We start from the raw sequence: 14,653 nt of genomic DNA, 5'->3' as shown, positions 1-14,653 counted from the left end.
GTGGTTCGATGACCAATGCCATGTCCTTGCCCAGGATTTGAACCAACGAAACAGTGGGCCGCCTGCAGCGGAGCACGCGAACTTAACCACTTGGCCATGGGGCCAGCCCCCGCCTTGCCTTGTTTTTGATGTTAGTAGGAAAGCTTCTAGTTTCTCACCATTAAGTATGTTAGCTGTAGGTTTGTAGGTATTCTTTATAAAGTTGAGGAAGTTTCCCTCTATTCCCAGTTTATTGAGATTGTTTATCATGAATGGGTACTGGATTTTGCCAAATGCTTTTTCTGCCTCTATTGATATGATTGTGTGATTTTTATATCTTAGCCTATTGATGTGATGGATTACAGTAATTGATCTTAGAATGTTGAGTCAGCCTGGCATACCTGGGATAAATCTCACTTGGTTGTGGTACATAGTTCTTTTTATACATTGTTGGGTTTGATGTGCTAATATTTTATTGAGGATTTTTGCATCTATGTTCATGATAGATAATGGCCTGCAATTTTCTTTTCTTGCAATGTCTTAGTTTTTGGTATTAGTCTAATGCTGGCCTCATAGAATAAATTAGGAAGTATTCCCTCTGCTTCTGTCTTCTGAAAGAAATTGTAGAGAATTCATATAATTTCTTCCTTAAATGTTTGGTAGAATCCCCCAGTGAACCCATCTGGGCCTGGTGCTTTTTGTTTTGGAAAGTTATTAATTATTGATTCAATTTCTTTAATAGATAATAGACCTATTCAGATTGTCTGTTTCTTCTTGTGTGAGTTTTGGAAGATTGTGTCTTTTAAGAAATTGGTCTGTTTCATGTACGTTGTCAAATTTGAGGGCATAGAGTTGTTCATAGTATTCCTTTACTATCCTTTTAGTGTCCATGGGATCTGTGGTATGCATCCACTCTCATTTCTGATATTAGTAACGTGTGTTGTCTCTTTTTTTCTTAGTTAGCCTGGCTAGAGGCTTAATGATTTTTTTGATCTTTTCAAAGAACCAGCTTTTGGTTTCATTGATTTTTCTTTATTGATTTTCTGTTTTCAATTTCATTGAGTTTCGCTCTAATTTTTATTATATCTTCTGCTTAGTTTGAATTTAATTTATTCTTCTTTTTCTGCTTTCCTAAGGTGGAAGCTTAGATGATTGATTTTCTCTCTTATTTCTTCATTCAATGCTTATACATTCAATGCTATAAATTTCCCTCTAACCACAACTTTCATTGCTTTCCACTGATTTTGGATAAATTGTGTTTTCATTTTTATTTAGTTTGGAATATTTTAAAATTTTTTTTGAGATTTCTATTTTGGCTCATTTGTTATTTGAAAGTGTGCTGTTTAATCTGTACTTATTTTGGGATATTCCAGCTATCTTTCTGTTATTGATTTATAGTTTAATCCATTTGGTCTATGAGCAGACCTTTTATGATTTCTATTCTTTTCAGTTTGTCAAGGGATGTTTTATGGCCCAGAATGTGGTTTATTTCGTGAATGTTCCATGTGAGCTTGAGAAGAATATGTATTCTGCTATTGTTGGATGAAGTGATCTATAGATGTCAGTTATACCCAGCTGATTGGTGGTGTTGTTGAGTTCAACTGTGTCCTTACTGATTTTCTGCCTGCTGGATCTGTCCATTTATGATAGAGGGGTGTTGAAGTCTCCAACTATAATAGTGGATTCATCTCTTTTTCTTTGCTGTTCTATCAGTTTTTACCTCATGTATTTTGACTCTCTGATGTTAGACACATACGTGTTAAGGATTATGATGTCTTCTTGGAGAGTTGATCCTTTCCTCATCATGTAATGCCCATTTTTATCACTGATAACTATCTCTCTTGTGAAATCTGTGTGAAATTAATAAAACTACTCCCACTTTCCTTTGATTATTGTTAGCATGTTATATCTTTCTCCATCCATTTCCTTTTAATCTATATCTGTCTTTATATTTAAAGTGGGTTTCTTGTAGCCAACATATATTGAATCTTATTTCTTGATCCATTCTGACAATCTCCGTCTTTTAATTGGTGCATTTAGATCATTGATGTTGAAAGTGCTTTTGATTTAATTGGATTAACATTTATCATATTTGTTACTGTTTTCTATTTGTTGCCCTGTTCTTTGTTCCTTTTTTGTCTTCCACCCTTTTTCTGCCTTTGGTAATTTTAATTGAGCATTTTCTATGATTCCATTCTGTTTCCTTTCTTAGCATATCACTTATACTTATTTTTTTACTTTTTTTAGTGGTTACCCTAGAATTTGCAATACACGTTTACAGCTAATCCATGTCCACTATCAAATAGCACTATTTTTCTTTATGGATTGAGTAACTTATAATAACAAAATGATTCTAATTCCTTCTTCATACCCCTTGTATCAGTGCTGACATTCATTTCAGTTATACATAAGCGTACATACATAAGCATACATTATGGAATACATTGTGGCTGTTATTATTTTGAACAAACTGTTTCTGTTAGATCAATTAAGACAAAGAAGAGTTTTTATTTTACCTTCATTTATTCCTTCTCCAGTGCTCTCCTTTTCTTTAAGTAGATTCAGTTTCTGACTTTATCATTTTCCTTCTCTCTTGTTTTAACATTTCTGGTAAGGCAGGTCTACTGGTAACAAATACCCTCAATTTTTGTGTGTCTGAGAAAGTATTTTTCCTTCACTTTTGAAGGATAATTTTGCAGGGTGCAGAAATCTAGTTTGGTGATTTCTCTTTCCCCACTTTAAATATTTCATTCCGGTCTCTTCTTGCTTGTATGGTTTCTGAGAAGATGGATGCAATTCTTATCTTTGCTCCTCTATTGGTAAGGTGCTTTTCCTCTGGTTTCTTTCAGTATTTTTTCTTTATCTTTTATTTTCTGTACTTTGAAAATGGTAGATGTACTTTATTTGATATCTATCCTACTTGGTGTTCTCTGAGCTTTCCAAATCTGCGATTTGGTGTTTGACATTCATTTGGGGAAATCCTCAGTCATTATTGTTTCAAATATTTCTTCTGTTCCTATATCTCTTTTTTTCTTTTTCTGGTGTTCTCATTTCATGTATGTTATACTGTTTGTAGTTGTCCACAGTCCTTGGATGTTCTATTCTATTTTTGTCAGTCTTTTATTTCTGATTGCTTTTCAGTTTTGGAGATTTCTGTTGAGACAGAGCTCAGAGATTCTTTCGTCAGTTGGGTCCAGTCTCCCAGTCAGCCCATCAAAGGCATTCTTCGTTTCTGTTGCAGTGTTTTTGATCTCTGGCATTTCTTTATTGGTTCTTTCCTGGAATTTTCCTCTCTCTGCTTACTTTGCCCATCTGTTCTTACGTGATGTCTACTTTATCCGTTGGTACCCTTAGCATATTCATCATAGTTGTTTCAAATTTCTGGCCTGATAATCCCAACATCCCTGCCATATTTGAGTCATGTTCTGGTGCTTCCTCTGTCTCTTCAAACTGTTTTTTGCCTTTTAGTAAGTCTTGTAATTTTTTCTTTCTAGCTGGACAAGATGTACTGAGTAAAAGGACCTACTGTAAATAGGCCTTTGGTAATGTGTAGGTAAGGTGAGGGGAGGGAGGCATCAGTCTTTTGGTGAGCCTGTGCCTCTGGACGTGAACTTCACCGGTGTTTCTCAGTTTTTTTCCCTCCCTGCTTAGGTGAGAAAGGATGGCTAAACTGGACTGGGTTTGGGTATTTCCTTTCTCCCTTGTGGAAGGCTGTAGGGGACTGGAATTGGGAATTTCCCCTTCCCTAGGTAGCTTGTGCTCTGCTAATACCCAGCAGGCTAGGCTCTGGTTAGCTAGTTTCCCCTGAGAGCAGACCGTGTTAACAAGAACAGAATGCTCTTGCATATTTCAAAGTGGTTCCTTTTCCCCTCTCCTTGCTGGGAGCATGAGACAGTTTTTCTCTGATATTCACTATGAGAACCAGGTCAAGCTCTTAGGGGTAAAGCTCAGAAATGTTTGGAGGTCCCCATGCGACTGGTTCCCTCTGGAATTTGTAACTCTAACAGCTGTCCACAGTGAGCTTCCAGCAATTCGTCAATTACAGTTCTGGGTTCCCTACTTCAGTCCTGGTTTTCAGGAAGGTCTCTGCTGGCGGGTTTGCTCCTGTAAGTTGTGATTTTCTGTATCCACCTGTCTGTCTGCAGTTCTGAGGGCGGCGGTTTGCCCTGTGACCTCGTGTCTCTTACGGACTTAGGACGAGTTGTTGCTTTTTCAGTTTGTTTGGCTTTTCATTTGTTGTTAGGATGGAGTGAAGACCTCCAAGCTCCTTACATGCATGACCAGAAGTTGGAAGACCACTTTATGTGTTTTTAATCTCCCTTTTCCTCATAGCAATCATATAAGGAGGCAGTTTTTGTTTGCCATTTTACAGATGGAGAAACTAAGGTGCTGACAGGTTAATTCACTTGCCCAAAGTTCCCCGGCTAATAAGTGCTGAAACCAGGATTTGAACTCAGGGCCTCTGAGCCCTGAGTCTGTGTCCTAGTCACTGTCTTATAGGAGCAAGAGCTCTGGAGTCCAGAGGTCTGCCTTGGGTGTCCAGCTCTGCTCTCTGTGGTGGTGTGACCTTGGGCAGGTTCTTAAATGCCTTGTCCATTGTCTGTAAGGTACCTTACACAGCACTCTGCATGCAGTAAATTCTTAAGAAATGGTAACTATTGTTATTGTTATTATCTATTGGTATGGGCAGACTGCATTTTGGGGTGGCTGTGGGGATTGTATTCATTCACTAAGATATGGAAAGGACTTGGTGCAATGCCGAGCTCATAGTAGCTGCTCCATCAACGGTGGGAGTTAGTCCTCCTGCCAGTCTAAGTGAGCAGGGACTATGTTTACATTTTCTGGAACACACAGGGCCCAAAACACCTCCTCACAGTCATGGCTCCTGCATGTCTTGGTTTTGTTTTGGTTCATCTGGACATGCAGAACCCTCCCACCCAGGTTTTGGCTCTTTGCAAGATGTGGGCTGGTAAAACTCGTCAATCCTGGTCACGCTTTCAAAGCCTGTTGTGGGTTTGTCAGGTGTTTCTCAGCTTGACAGTTCACACTGATCCTGTATGCCTTGATTGTCCTCCTTGATGAGGATGCTGAGCATGACAGCAAGAATGAAACTTACATGCGCAGCCCTCTGTCATCCGGGTCACTTGCTGTGGCCTCCCCCGCCGGCCGTCTGAAGCACCTTAGTACATGTGGAGTCTGGCCGCTGCCCTTTTTCTTCCTTCTGCTCGCCCACTGCGTTAGCTTCCTGGGGCTGCCGTAACAAAGTTCAGCATGCTGAGGGGCTTAAACAAGCTGTGTTTATTGTCTCACAGCTCTGGAGGCTGGGAGTCCAAGAGCAAGGTGCTGGCAGTTTCTTCCTTCTGAGGGCTGTGAGCAAGAGTCCATTCCAGGCCCCTCCCCCAGCTTTTGGTGGTTGCTGCCAATCTTTGGTGTTCTTTGGTTTGTAGACACGTTATCCAGATCTCTGCCTTCATTTTCACATGGCATTCCCTCTGTGTGCGTGTCTGTGTCCAAATTTCCCCTGTTTATAAGGACACCAGTTATTTTGGGTTAGGGCCCTCCCTAATGACCTCATCTTAACTAATTAGATCTACAATGACCCTATTTCCCAATATGGTCACGTTCTGAAGTACTGGGGCTTAAGACTTCAACGTGAATTTTAGAGGGGACACAGTTAACCCATGACACTCACCCTCTAGGAAAAATTATGTGAAGCAGCCCTAAAGTGAGCTCTGAGAGAAAAGGCGAATGAGCCAAAGCCACAGCATGCTCCTTCACAGAATCCTCTCCCTCACTGAGAATGTCGCACCGCAGTTAGCCGGGTGGTTGGAGGGAGCCGCCGTGCAGGATGAACTTGCCTGCAGCCTCGGTGGGACATGGCATTGGGGTGGTAGGAGGAGCCGAGGTGGGCATCTGTACACTGGGGTTCCGACGCTGGCTCTTCCTCTCAGATCCGGGCTTGTTGCCTTGGCCTTGGTTTCTTAATCTGTAATGTGAGCATGATGATACCTGTCCTTCGACAGTGGTTTTGAGTCTCAATGAAATAACTTATGTGAAACCCCGTGCACACCATGCGTTGGGCGTTGGGTCGTGGAGCAGTGCTGGTCTGCGTGGTAGACCTCAAGGTGGAGCCCTGCCCTCTACTGGCCCGGGCCCTCCATGGATTGTCATCTCTGAGCCCCGTCCCTCCCTTCTGAAATGTCGCTGATGCCATCCCCTACTGCTCTTGAGTCCCCCAGGCTGTGTGGGGCCAGGTGCAGGCATGTGCTTCGAAAGGCGCCCCATGCATCTAGTTTTGGTGAATTGGTGGTGGTGATGGTGGTGTTGATTTTTCCACAGAGCCCAGCTTTAAACAAGACAGTCAAGTGATTATGCTCTCTTTTTGTTAAGGACAAAAGGAGTTATTCTTGTCCTGTGTGTGAAAAGTCTTTTTCAGAAGATCGATTGATAAAGTCACATATCAAGACCAACCATCCCGGTAAGGCTGTGCATTTTAGAGTGGGCGATTAATTTTTAAAATGCTTATGTTTATTTTAAAACAGCACTGTATGTCAACTGCACTAAATGGAAATAAAGAGGGTGAGGATATGAGTATTCACGGGAAACGTTCACCTTTATTTAAAGCTGGGGAGGTTATGTAATTATTTCCTTCCTTTTATTCTTCTGTCTGGTCTTCAGATCTGTCTCCCCACGGTCTCAGTGCATCCCTCCCGCTTTATTGTAATCTTAAATGCCTTACCTGGGTCACGTACAGTGCAGGTGCCCTCCCTCCTGGGAGCCTCGGTGAGTTGCAGTGACTGTCACCCTCGGTGTCCTCACACCCTGCACCACTCAGGTGCGTGAGGCACAAGCTCCCGGGGCCTTCATGCCTCGTCGCTTCTGTTCTTGCTGCCTGTGACACGTTTCCTTTCTGCCTGGTTAATTCCCGTTTATTCTCTTCGTTCCCCCTCAGAGCCTCACCTTTGGGGAGGCTTTGGTGGCCCCCAGTCTCGGGGGAGGGCCCCTCCTCCATCACAGCACGCTGGCTCCTTGTGTTCTAGTCATTGGTCCTCTCCCCCGCCCTGTGAGAGCCGTGCGTTGGGGCCGCCATCGTTAGTGCCTTCTCCCTGGTCCCTGGAGCCACCTCCAGCAGGACCCGGGAGCGCGGACATGGCGCTGTGTGTTGTATAAATGGAGCAGATAAGCTCACTGCACCTTCCCTCCGTCCTGCCCCTCTCTCTCTATTTTGTATCTGCTCCTGATATTAGGAACCTGACTCACTGATTATAAATGATAATGGATAAAAATAAATAAGAAAGTGCACTGACACTCCTGTTTTATGTGGGAATGGATGGATCTTGAGGCCCTCATCTGTGTGGAACACGTGGGTTATATGATTCTCTGAATCCCAATCCTGTCCTTCCCATGTTACTCGGTGTCCTGTGTAACCCGTGTCCAGTGTGACCTGAGGAGACTCATTTAAACCAGCCAACCTTTGCTCATGAAGATACGTACAAAACATCTTTTGTCATTATTTTAAACATTTTATTATGGACAGTTCCAAATATGTACAAAATATACAGAATAATAGAAGGCACCCGCATAACTTACCCTCCCTAGTTATCTACATTTTGCCAAACTTATTTCATGTATCAATCTCTCTAAACTCTTTTTCTAGAATATTTTAAAGTATGTCCCAGACATAATTTCCCATAAAAAACCTTCAGAATGCATCTCCGATTAATAAGGATTTTTTTTTCAACATAACAACCATGTCACCATTAAAACAAACAGCAGTAACAGTCATTTCTTATTACCATCTAGTGTTAGTCCATTTACAATTTCCCCAGTTGACACAAGATTTTCTTTTTACAGTTGGTTTGTTTGGATCGAGACTCACGCCTTTTGCTTTTAGTTCTGTCACTTCAGTTTCTTGTATTCTATGGGACACTCTCAACCCCTGCCTTTTTCCCCCTGACGTTGATTTTTTTGGAGAAACTCGGTCGGTTTTCCTGTAGATGATTTCACAATCTGCATTTGTGTGATTGTTGCCTCATGATACTGTTTCTCCATCCCTCACATTTTATGTTAAAAGATATTTAGATCTGAGACTTGATTAGATTCCAGTTTAACTTTTTAGGCGAAAACCCTCTCTCGTGATCCCGTGAGGCACACCTCGATTTGCTACCTTAGTGCTGCCAGGATGGACCAGTGGGGTCCCGTGCCGTCACGAGGTTCATTTACATCTAACTTGAACCGACATTCTTTGGCTGCTTCTGATCACCATCCTGCTTTTCTTCTAGAGGTCTCCATGAGCACCATTTCCGAGGTCCTGGGGAGGAGGGTTCAGCTGAAAGGGCTGATTGGAAAGAGAGCCATGAAGTGCCCGTATTGTGATTTCTATTTCATGAAGAATGGCTCAGACCTTCAGCGTCACATTTGGGCTCATGAAGGTGAGTATTCATCTGTCAGAATAGAGCACCCTTTTAATTTTGTGCTTCCGTGCTTCCTTCTGGGAGTGCATTAGGAGGGAGCCAGAGCTCCGTGTCCCCTGCAGTTAGAATTTCTTTGACACACGGAGAAGTATGTCCATCACCGAGCTAAGATCAGTGATTTGAATCATTACTTATTTAGTTGCAATTGCAATGAGCATAGGTGTGCAATTCTTTATGCTCTTGTTGTAGTTGTAGTTAAATAAGTCAGCATGTCTCCTGTGCCAGAAAGCATGAGGTTCAGGAGAACGAGAGCAGCTCTGCCTTAGCCACGTGGTAGCTCTGCACCCACCATGGTGCGCTGTGCATGGTGGGTGTTGAGGAAGTGCTGCTGTTGTGATTGAAGGAAGGCGAGGAGGGCAGCAGAGATCCTCAGATTCCGGCAGTGTGGGGAGCTGTTGTTCATGCTGCAGAGAAAGAATTCAGAACGTGGAAGAGTTGAGTGGCGATGGAGTGATGGAGAGGAGGAACGTAGGCTGTGCTTTTGGGGTGCATGCCTGTGAAGGGAAGTGTCGGGGAGCGCCCTCCGGGACTTTGGGAAGTTGGAGGTCAGGATACTGTTAGAGACAGCAGGTCGCCAACTTTGTTTTCTCCCCCTGGGTAGGGATGTGGCTGTCCTGTGGATGAGGCTCGGAGCCAGGAGGCCCGGGAAAGCCCTTGCAGACGTCTGCAATAGGTCCCTTCTGAGTTAGGAACCTGGAATGCAGCAGGCAGAAGAGCAAGACGGCTCCTAGAGGGGATGAAGAACTAAATAAGAATTTTCTACAATATGGCATAAAAATGGCCTGTTGTCGGCCACAGAGAAGGAACCGTTAGGAAGGGAGAGACTAACAGTTCAGTAAAGAGAACAGCAACTGATGCATAGGAACCCAGACAAGGCAGAAGGAGCTGAGAGCACAGCCAAGGTTGGGAGAGACTTTTTCTCTGACCAGCATGCGTGCCCCTTAGCTCTGCGCCCCTGGGTACATCCCGCAGCCTTGGTAAAGCCTCGGTTTCCTCAGCTGCAGTCTTAGGTCATACAGATGAGGGTTGAAAATGCTGGGCTCAGTAATATTTATCCATTCATTATAGCTCTGTGTCCGGATGTGGGCACAGCTCCCCTCACCCCACAGCATGTCACCTCGCTTGTGACAGCCTTTCTGCTTGTCTCCATTTCCCTCTGGAGCGTGCAGGCGGGTGCCAGGGTTTCTCAGCTTCAGTATCAATTCTCAGTGTTCACCGTGAAGTAGGTCCTCAGCAGAGGTTTGTTGAACGCAGGAGGAGGAGTGGAGTGCCCGGATGCCCCGAGTCGAGCCATCAGCCCCAAAACAACAACCAGCGTTGTAAAGCTCCGCTTATTTGTGAAGCAAAAGGGGCTTTCACATCTGATCCTGGGTGCCTGCTCCCACTGATTTTTGCCAAGACCCTTGGTTGCTTTAATTTTGTTCACTTTAACTCAGTTCAGTTGAATCTAATGAACGTCTGCTACATGAACCGCTCAGGGTCTGTGCCCTCGGTGTCCCCAGACTGTGGGGAGAGAGGTGTGAACTGCTCCCTGGGAAGCACGTAAGCAGCCCAGCCAGGAGAGAGTTACTGGGTTTGGGAACATTGATAGGGAAGCAGGGAAATCTCCTGGCAGCCCCAGGAGGAGGGAGCAGCCCTGGTGAGAGGGTCGGGGAGGTCCCGCGTGCTTGGGACAAGCGAGTGCACTGCCTTATTCAAAGTGGATGTGGATATGGGTGTGTATCTGTGTGTGCTTGTGTAGATGTATATATGTATCTTTTTTCTCCTCTGGTAGGGGTGAAACCCTTCAAATGTTCTTTGTGTGAATATGCAACTCGTAGCAAGAGCAACCTCAAGGCCCATATGAATCGTCACAGCACTGAGAAAACCCACCTATGTGACATGTGTGGCAAGAAATTCAAATCAAAAGGGACGTTGAAAAGTCACAAGCTCCTTCACACTGCTGACGGTGAGTAAGTGACTCCACACGAGTGTTCTTCCCTCTAAGGTGTGGTTTGAAGCTGCCATTCCCGGGGCAGCAGAAACTGTGGGTGTGTCCGCAGGCAGGAAGGAGCGTGTGTGGTAGAATTTCTGTTCTGAGAGACAGCAGAGGGGCCTCGCCTGCATCCTTGCTGCCCCGTGCTCAGTACTGGAGCTGCGCCCAACCTCCACCAGTGCTTGGAAACGTGTACTCTGTGTGTGTCTGTGTGCACACGTGTGTGTGTACGTGAGGGGTGGACATGGAGGGGACGCTGCGGCAGGGAATAAGGCATCCTCAGGAAGCCTTGATCTGGATGTTTCCATCCTCTTCAGCCCTCTGTCCCCGCCTGAGCCCAAGGGTCGTGAGGGGCACCCGGGATCACACCTGGACTGATGTTTCCATTGGATGCTCTCATCATCCGAGCCTCCTCAGGGTTTCTGTATTCAGTCCAAAATAGGGCTCAGTTCAAAATACAAACAGTAGTTGGGCAGATTTGACCTTGATAAAGTACACTAGAGTGGATTTCTAATTTCATTCATTCGTTAAGAGCCACTGATTGAGTTCTTACTATATGCCAGCCATGCCTGGGGATCCAGGGTCAGTAAGGGACAGCTCCTGCCTTCAAGGAGTTTATAGTCCAGTGGGGAGAGAGAGAAGCATGCAGGGCCTGGTAAAGTAAGTGCCGTGATGGAAGGAGCTTGGGATGGCCAGGGAGGAGGGTGTGAGTCATGGTGGGTGGTGGGCGGTGGGCACAGTGGCCAGGACAGTCTGCCTGAGGGGGCTGAATAGAGGGAAAGAAGGCAGAATTATCTTAGGAAGACAGGCAGCTAAACCAAAAGACCTTTAACACTTTCATTTTTCTTTAAAACCCCCATTGTGAGAGGGTCTTGTGACTACTCCATACTATGAGATTAAAAAACTATATTTATAAATATATTGTTACTTTAGCACAATTGTATACAAAAATTGGAGTTCGCTATAAAAAAATCAAAGTGATTTGAGCAGTGATTTTTGATTTCAGAGCTTAGAGGACAATACAGCTCTTAAGTCCTACCTTTATTTTAAGAATATTCTGGGGAATCCATCCATCGTGTCTGCATTTGGTTGAGCTTGAGGGACTCAGAGGAGAGGCTGAATGCCTAGCTGGGATTCTCAGAATTAAAGATGAAGGGCTTGCCTAAGGCTGAACAAAAGCCAGAGCCATAACTATTCACACTTAAGCAGTGCACTGTAAATAAAAAAGTCCATAATCAAAATAATTAAAAAGACAATGACAGTAAAGCAGTCGTATCCTGAGTAATGAAAGCATTAAGTCATGTAATCGTTCATGAATTCTACACCTCTGAAAACAGTAAGTCTTACCAATATTCCTTGACATGGTAGCACATTATTCCCTGAAATTTCTAATAAAACAGTGCCAGTAATGAAAAGAGGCTGTCCCCAGAGCCAGGGAGGTCTGGAGGGCGCTCACGGGGCCTGGGAAGGGTGCTGAGGCTGCATGCCTGGCTCCGAGCTGGGGCCCCTGTCTAATCAGGGACCACGGACCAACCGTTGTCTGATGTGGAGGGATGGGGTCCGTGTGAGTCGCGGTGTCACAGAGGGATCACACTCATCCTGTCTCGCCTGTCGCTTCACCTGCTTCCCTGTGCTCCTCAGCAGGCAAGGGAATTCAGATGAGCAAAGACGTGCATGCAGTCAAAGCGCTAATACACCCTTCCCAAGAAGGAGAGGTCTTGCAGGCATTATGAAATATTTTCTAACAAAACAGGAAATTGGCATTGTTTTTCTTCATTTTTTCTTTTTCCTGACATTTTTGAGAGTGTGAGGTATTTGTAAAGTCATGTCTCATTTTCAAGCACTCACCCATCTGGGAAGAAGGGCGTCAGTCACCAGGTGTGACGAGAAGGCCACTGGAACAGGGGGCCTGCCTTGGTGGGCCAACTTTCTTCCCTCCGTGGGCCCCGATTTTGTTATGCTGCAAAAGAAGGACATGGGACCTTAACATTTCTTGTGTCTGTTTTACCCCGCATGCTCTGTGACTGTAGGAGCCCAGTGTCACAGAGGACTATAGATGTGGAAGTAGGAGGTACAGTATGTTTTATCTGGTCTCACCTGGGTGATGGCTTCTTCCCCAGGCCTGCCAGCACTCATGTGTGTTTCTCTCTTTCCATAGTCTCGTGTTTTCTCAAAGGCCAGCGAGGTAAGTGGAGTCCTGGATCATAGACCAGTTCCAGCTCCACTGATGATCTGTTCTATAACTTTAATCAAACTATAGGCTGTTCTTTTCCTTTTTAATTTTATAAAAGCTTTGAAAAAAGTTTAGTTACTTCTCTTAGCCATTTTCTTGTAATACTCTTATCTTGTAGATTTCTAAAAGCTGTTTGTATCTCAGGGGTTTGTCATATTCTGCACATTTCCCCCCAAGTTATCATTACATTTTGTTTACCATATCTTTTTATGTATAGAAGTTGAATTATTTTGCATATTTAAATTTATCAATCTTTTCCTTTATGTTTTTTTCCTCCACGATTTCTCTATGTTAAAAGAAACCTTTCTTAAGGGAAAATTCTTTTGTATTTTCTTCAAGTTTTATTTTAGGGGTTTATAACATTTATGAGATTTAATATTCTTGAAATCTATTTTGGTGTTAAGTGTGTGGTAGGAGTCTTTGTTTCTAAACAGTTATCAATTGACTCAGCATATTTATAGAGAAATCAGTCCTTTCCATTTTATTTTGAAGTGCCAGAATTTCTTAAGATTTTGGGTCTATTTTGAGGTTTGGGTTTGTTTCAGTGATCTTTACTCTAGCACATTTTTTTGTAATATACTATCTTAATAACTATAATTTTATGATTATGCACACAAATATTCTTTCTTCTTTTTATTTTTTATGAACATCTCTTAGTTTTTCTCATTTAATTGTTATTCCTTTGGATAAACTTTGGAACTGTTTGGTCAAGTTAAGAAAAATATCTTCCTTTCCACAAAAAAAGAACACGACCTCCCTCCCAGAGATGGCATGTGGCCCATTTGACATCGTCTGAAACAGCTTTGAATTCCTCAGGGGGTGTGCTGGTACTGGGGGCTTGCTTGCCATGACGCACCTCTCAGCCTGTGACCATTGAATCGGCTCTTTGTTTTGATCAGACGTTGCTGTAAAGCCTGCCTGCGATGATTTGGTTTTCAGTGTATTTCCTGCATCAGTCATGGTTTAGCAGGTTGTTGCACAGAGAGCTAAGTGGAGAGAGCTCAGGAGGCCTAGGTTTGAGTCTGGCCTGCCACTGCCTAGTAGGGTGACTTTGCTCAGATTACTTCTCTGAACCTGTTTCCTCATCAGTAAAATGGGGATAATTATACCCCCTTGGCCTAATGGGTTTGAGGATCAAATGATGGAAGGTGCACCCCTACTTGCCTAGGTTTCTCCTGTTCTTCTGGCTGTTCCTCACTCTCCTTTTCTGGATCCTTCTTAGCTCTGATCTCTACATCTTGCAAGGCTGCAGGATTTAATCTGTGGGCTCTTCTTTCTGTACTCACACCCGAGATGAGCTCTCCAGTCTTAGGGCTTCCCACACCATTTACATGGAGGGTTTCCAAACTTCTACTTCCAGCCCTGGCCTCTCGCCCGAGCTTCGGCCCTGCACTTAAAAGTGCCGGCTCAGAATCTGCACCTGGATGTCTCGCAGGCACCTCAAACTTGGCCTGTGCACCACTGAGCTCCTCATCTTGCCCAACCTGTGTCTCCTGTGGTCCAGGGGTCACCACACCCTGTAAAGAAAGAGTAAACAGTTTAGCTTTTGAGTGTCACATATGGTTTCTGCTACATATTCTTCTCTGTTGTTTTTCGTTGTGTTTTCTTTTTACAAATGGAAAAATGTAAAAGCTGTTCTTAACTCCCAGTTGTACGAAAACTGGAAGCAGGCTGCATTCGGCTCCCAGCCCGGAGTCTGCTGGCCACTGCTGTACTCCATCTCCATAAATGCAACTCCTTTTCAGCGTTTGGGTCAAAACCTTCGGGTCCTTCTTGATTGTCTTGTTCACACTCCTCAAATGATCCATTTGCAAATCCTGTGTGTTCTCCCTTCAAGACGATCCAGAAATCTACTACTTCTCAGTACCCTTATGGCGAGTATTTTGTACAAGCCTCTCTGGTCATCTCTTGCCTCCATTCTCACAGTAGCCTCCTCCTGCTTTCCCTGCTCCTGCCCTTGACCCCCACCGCCACTTCTCAAACAGCAGCCAG

At 44.1% G+C, this 14,653-nt stretch overlaps 1 protein-coding gene across 11 annotated transcripts in view; it reads left to right on the top strand.

Moving 5' to 3' along the window:
• Positions 1-14,653, top strand: part of ZFAT (zinc finger and AT-hook domain containing) — a 248,322-nt gene that overhangs the window by 96,845 nt on the left and 136,824 nt on the right. For 10 of the 11 annotated variants that reach the window (XR_011493397.1, XR_011493398.1, XM_070481648.1 and 7 more), the window contains 3 exons: positions 6,370-6,457; positions 8,262-8,411; positions 10,228-10,401. Coding sequence is in view for 9 of the 11 variants with exons in the window: in XM_070481648.1 (XP_070337749.1) it covers positions 6,370-6,457; positions 8,262-8,411; positions 10,228-10,401 (412 nt within the window). In the remaining 2 variants the exon portion in view is untranslated. The remainder of the gene's footprint in view (positions 1-6,369; positions 6,458-8,261; positions 8,412-10,227; positions 10,402-14,653) is intronic. The other variant, XM_070481649.1, reaches the window with a different exon arrangement.

This window comes from Equus asinus, chromosome 12 (genome assembly GCF_041296235.1).
Source record: "Equus asinus isolate D_3611 breed Donkey chromosome 12, EquAss-T2T_v2, whole genome shotgun sequence".
Taxonomy (NCBI): domain Eukaryota; kingdom Metazoa; phylum Chordata; class Mammalia; order Perissodactyla; family Equidae; genus Equus; species Equus asinus.
Note: the sequence above shows the minus strand (reverse complement) of the source record. Positions and strands in the feature narration are given on the sequence as shown.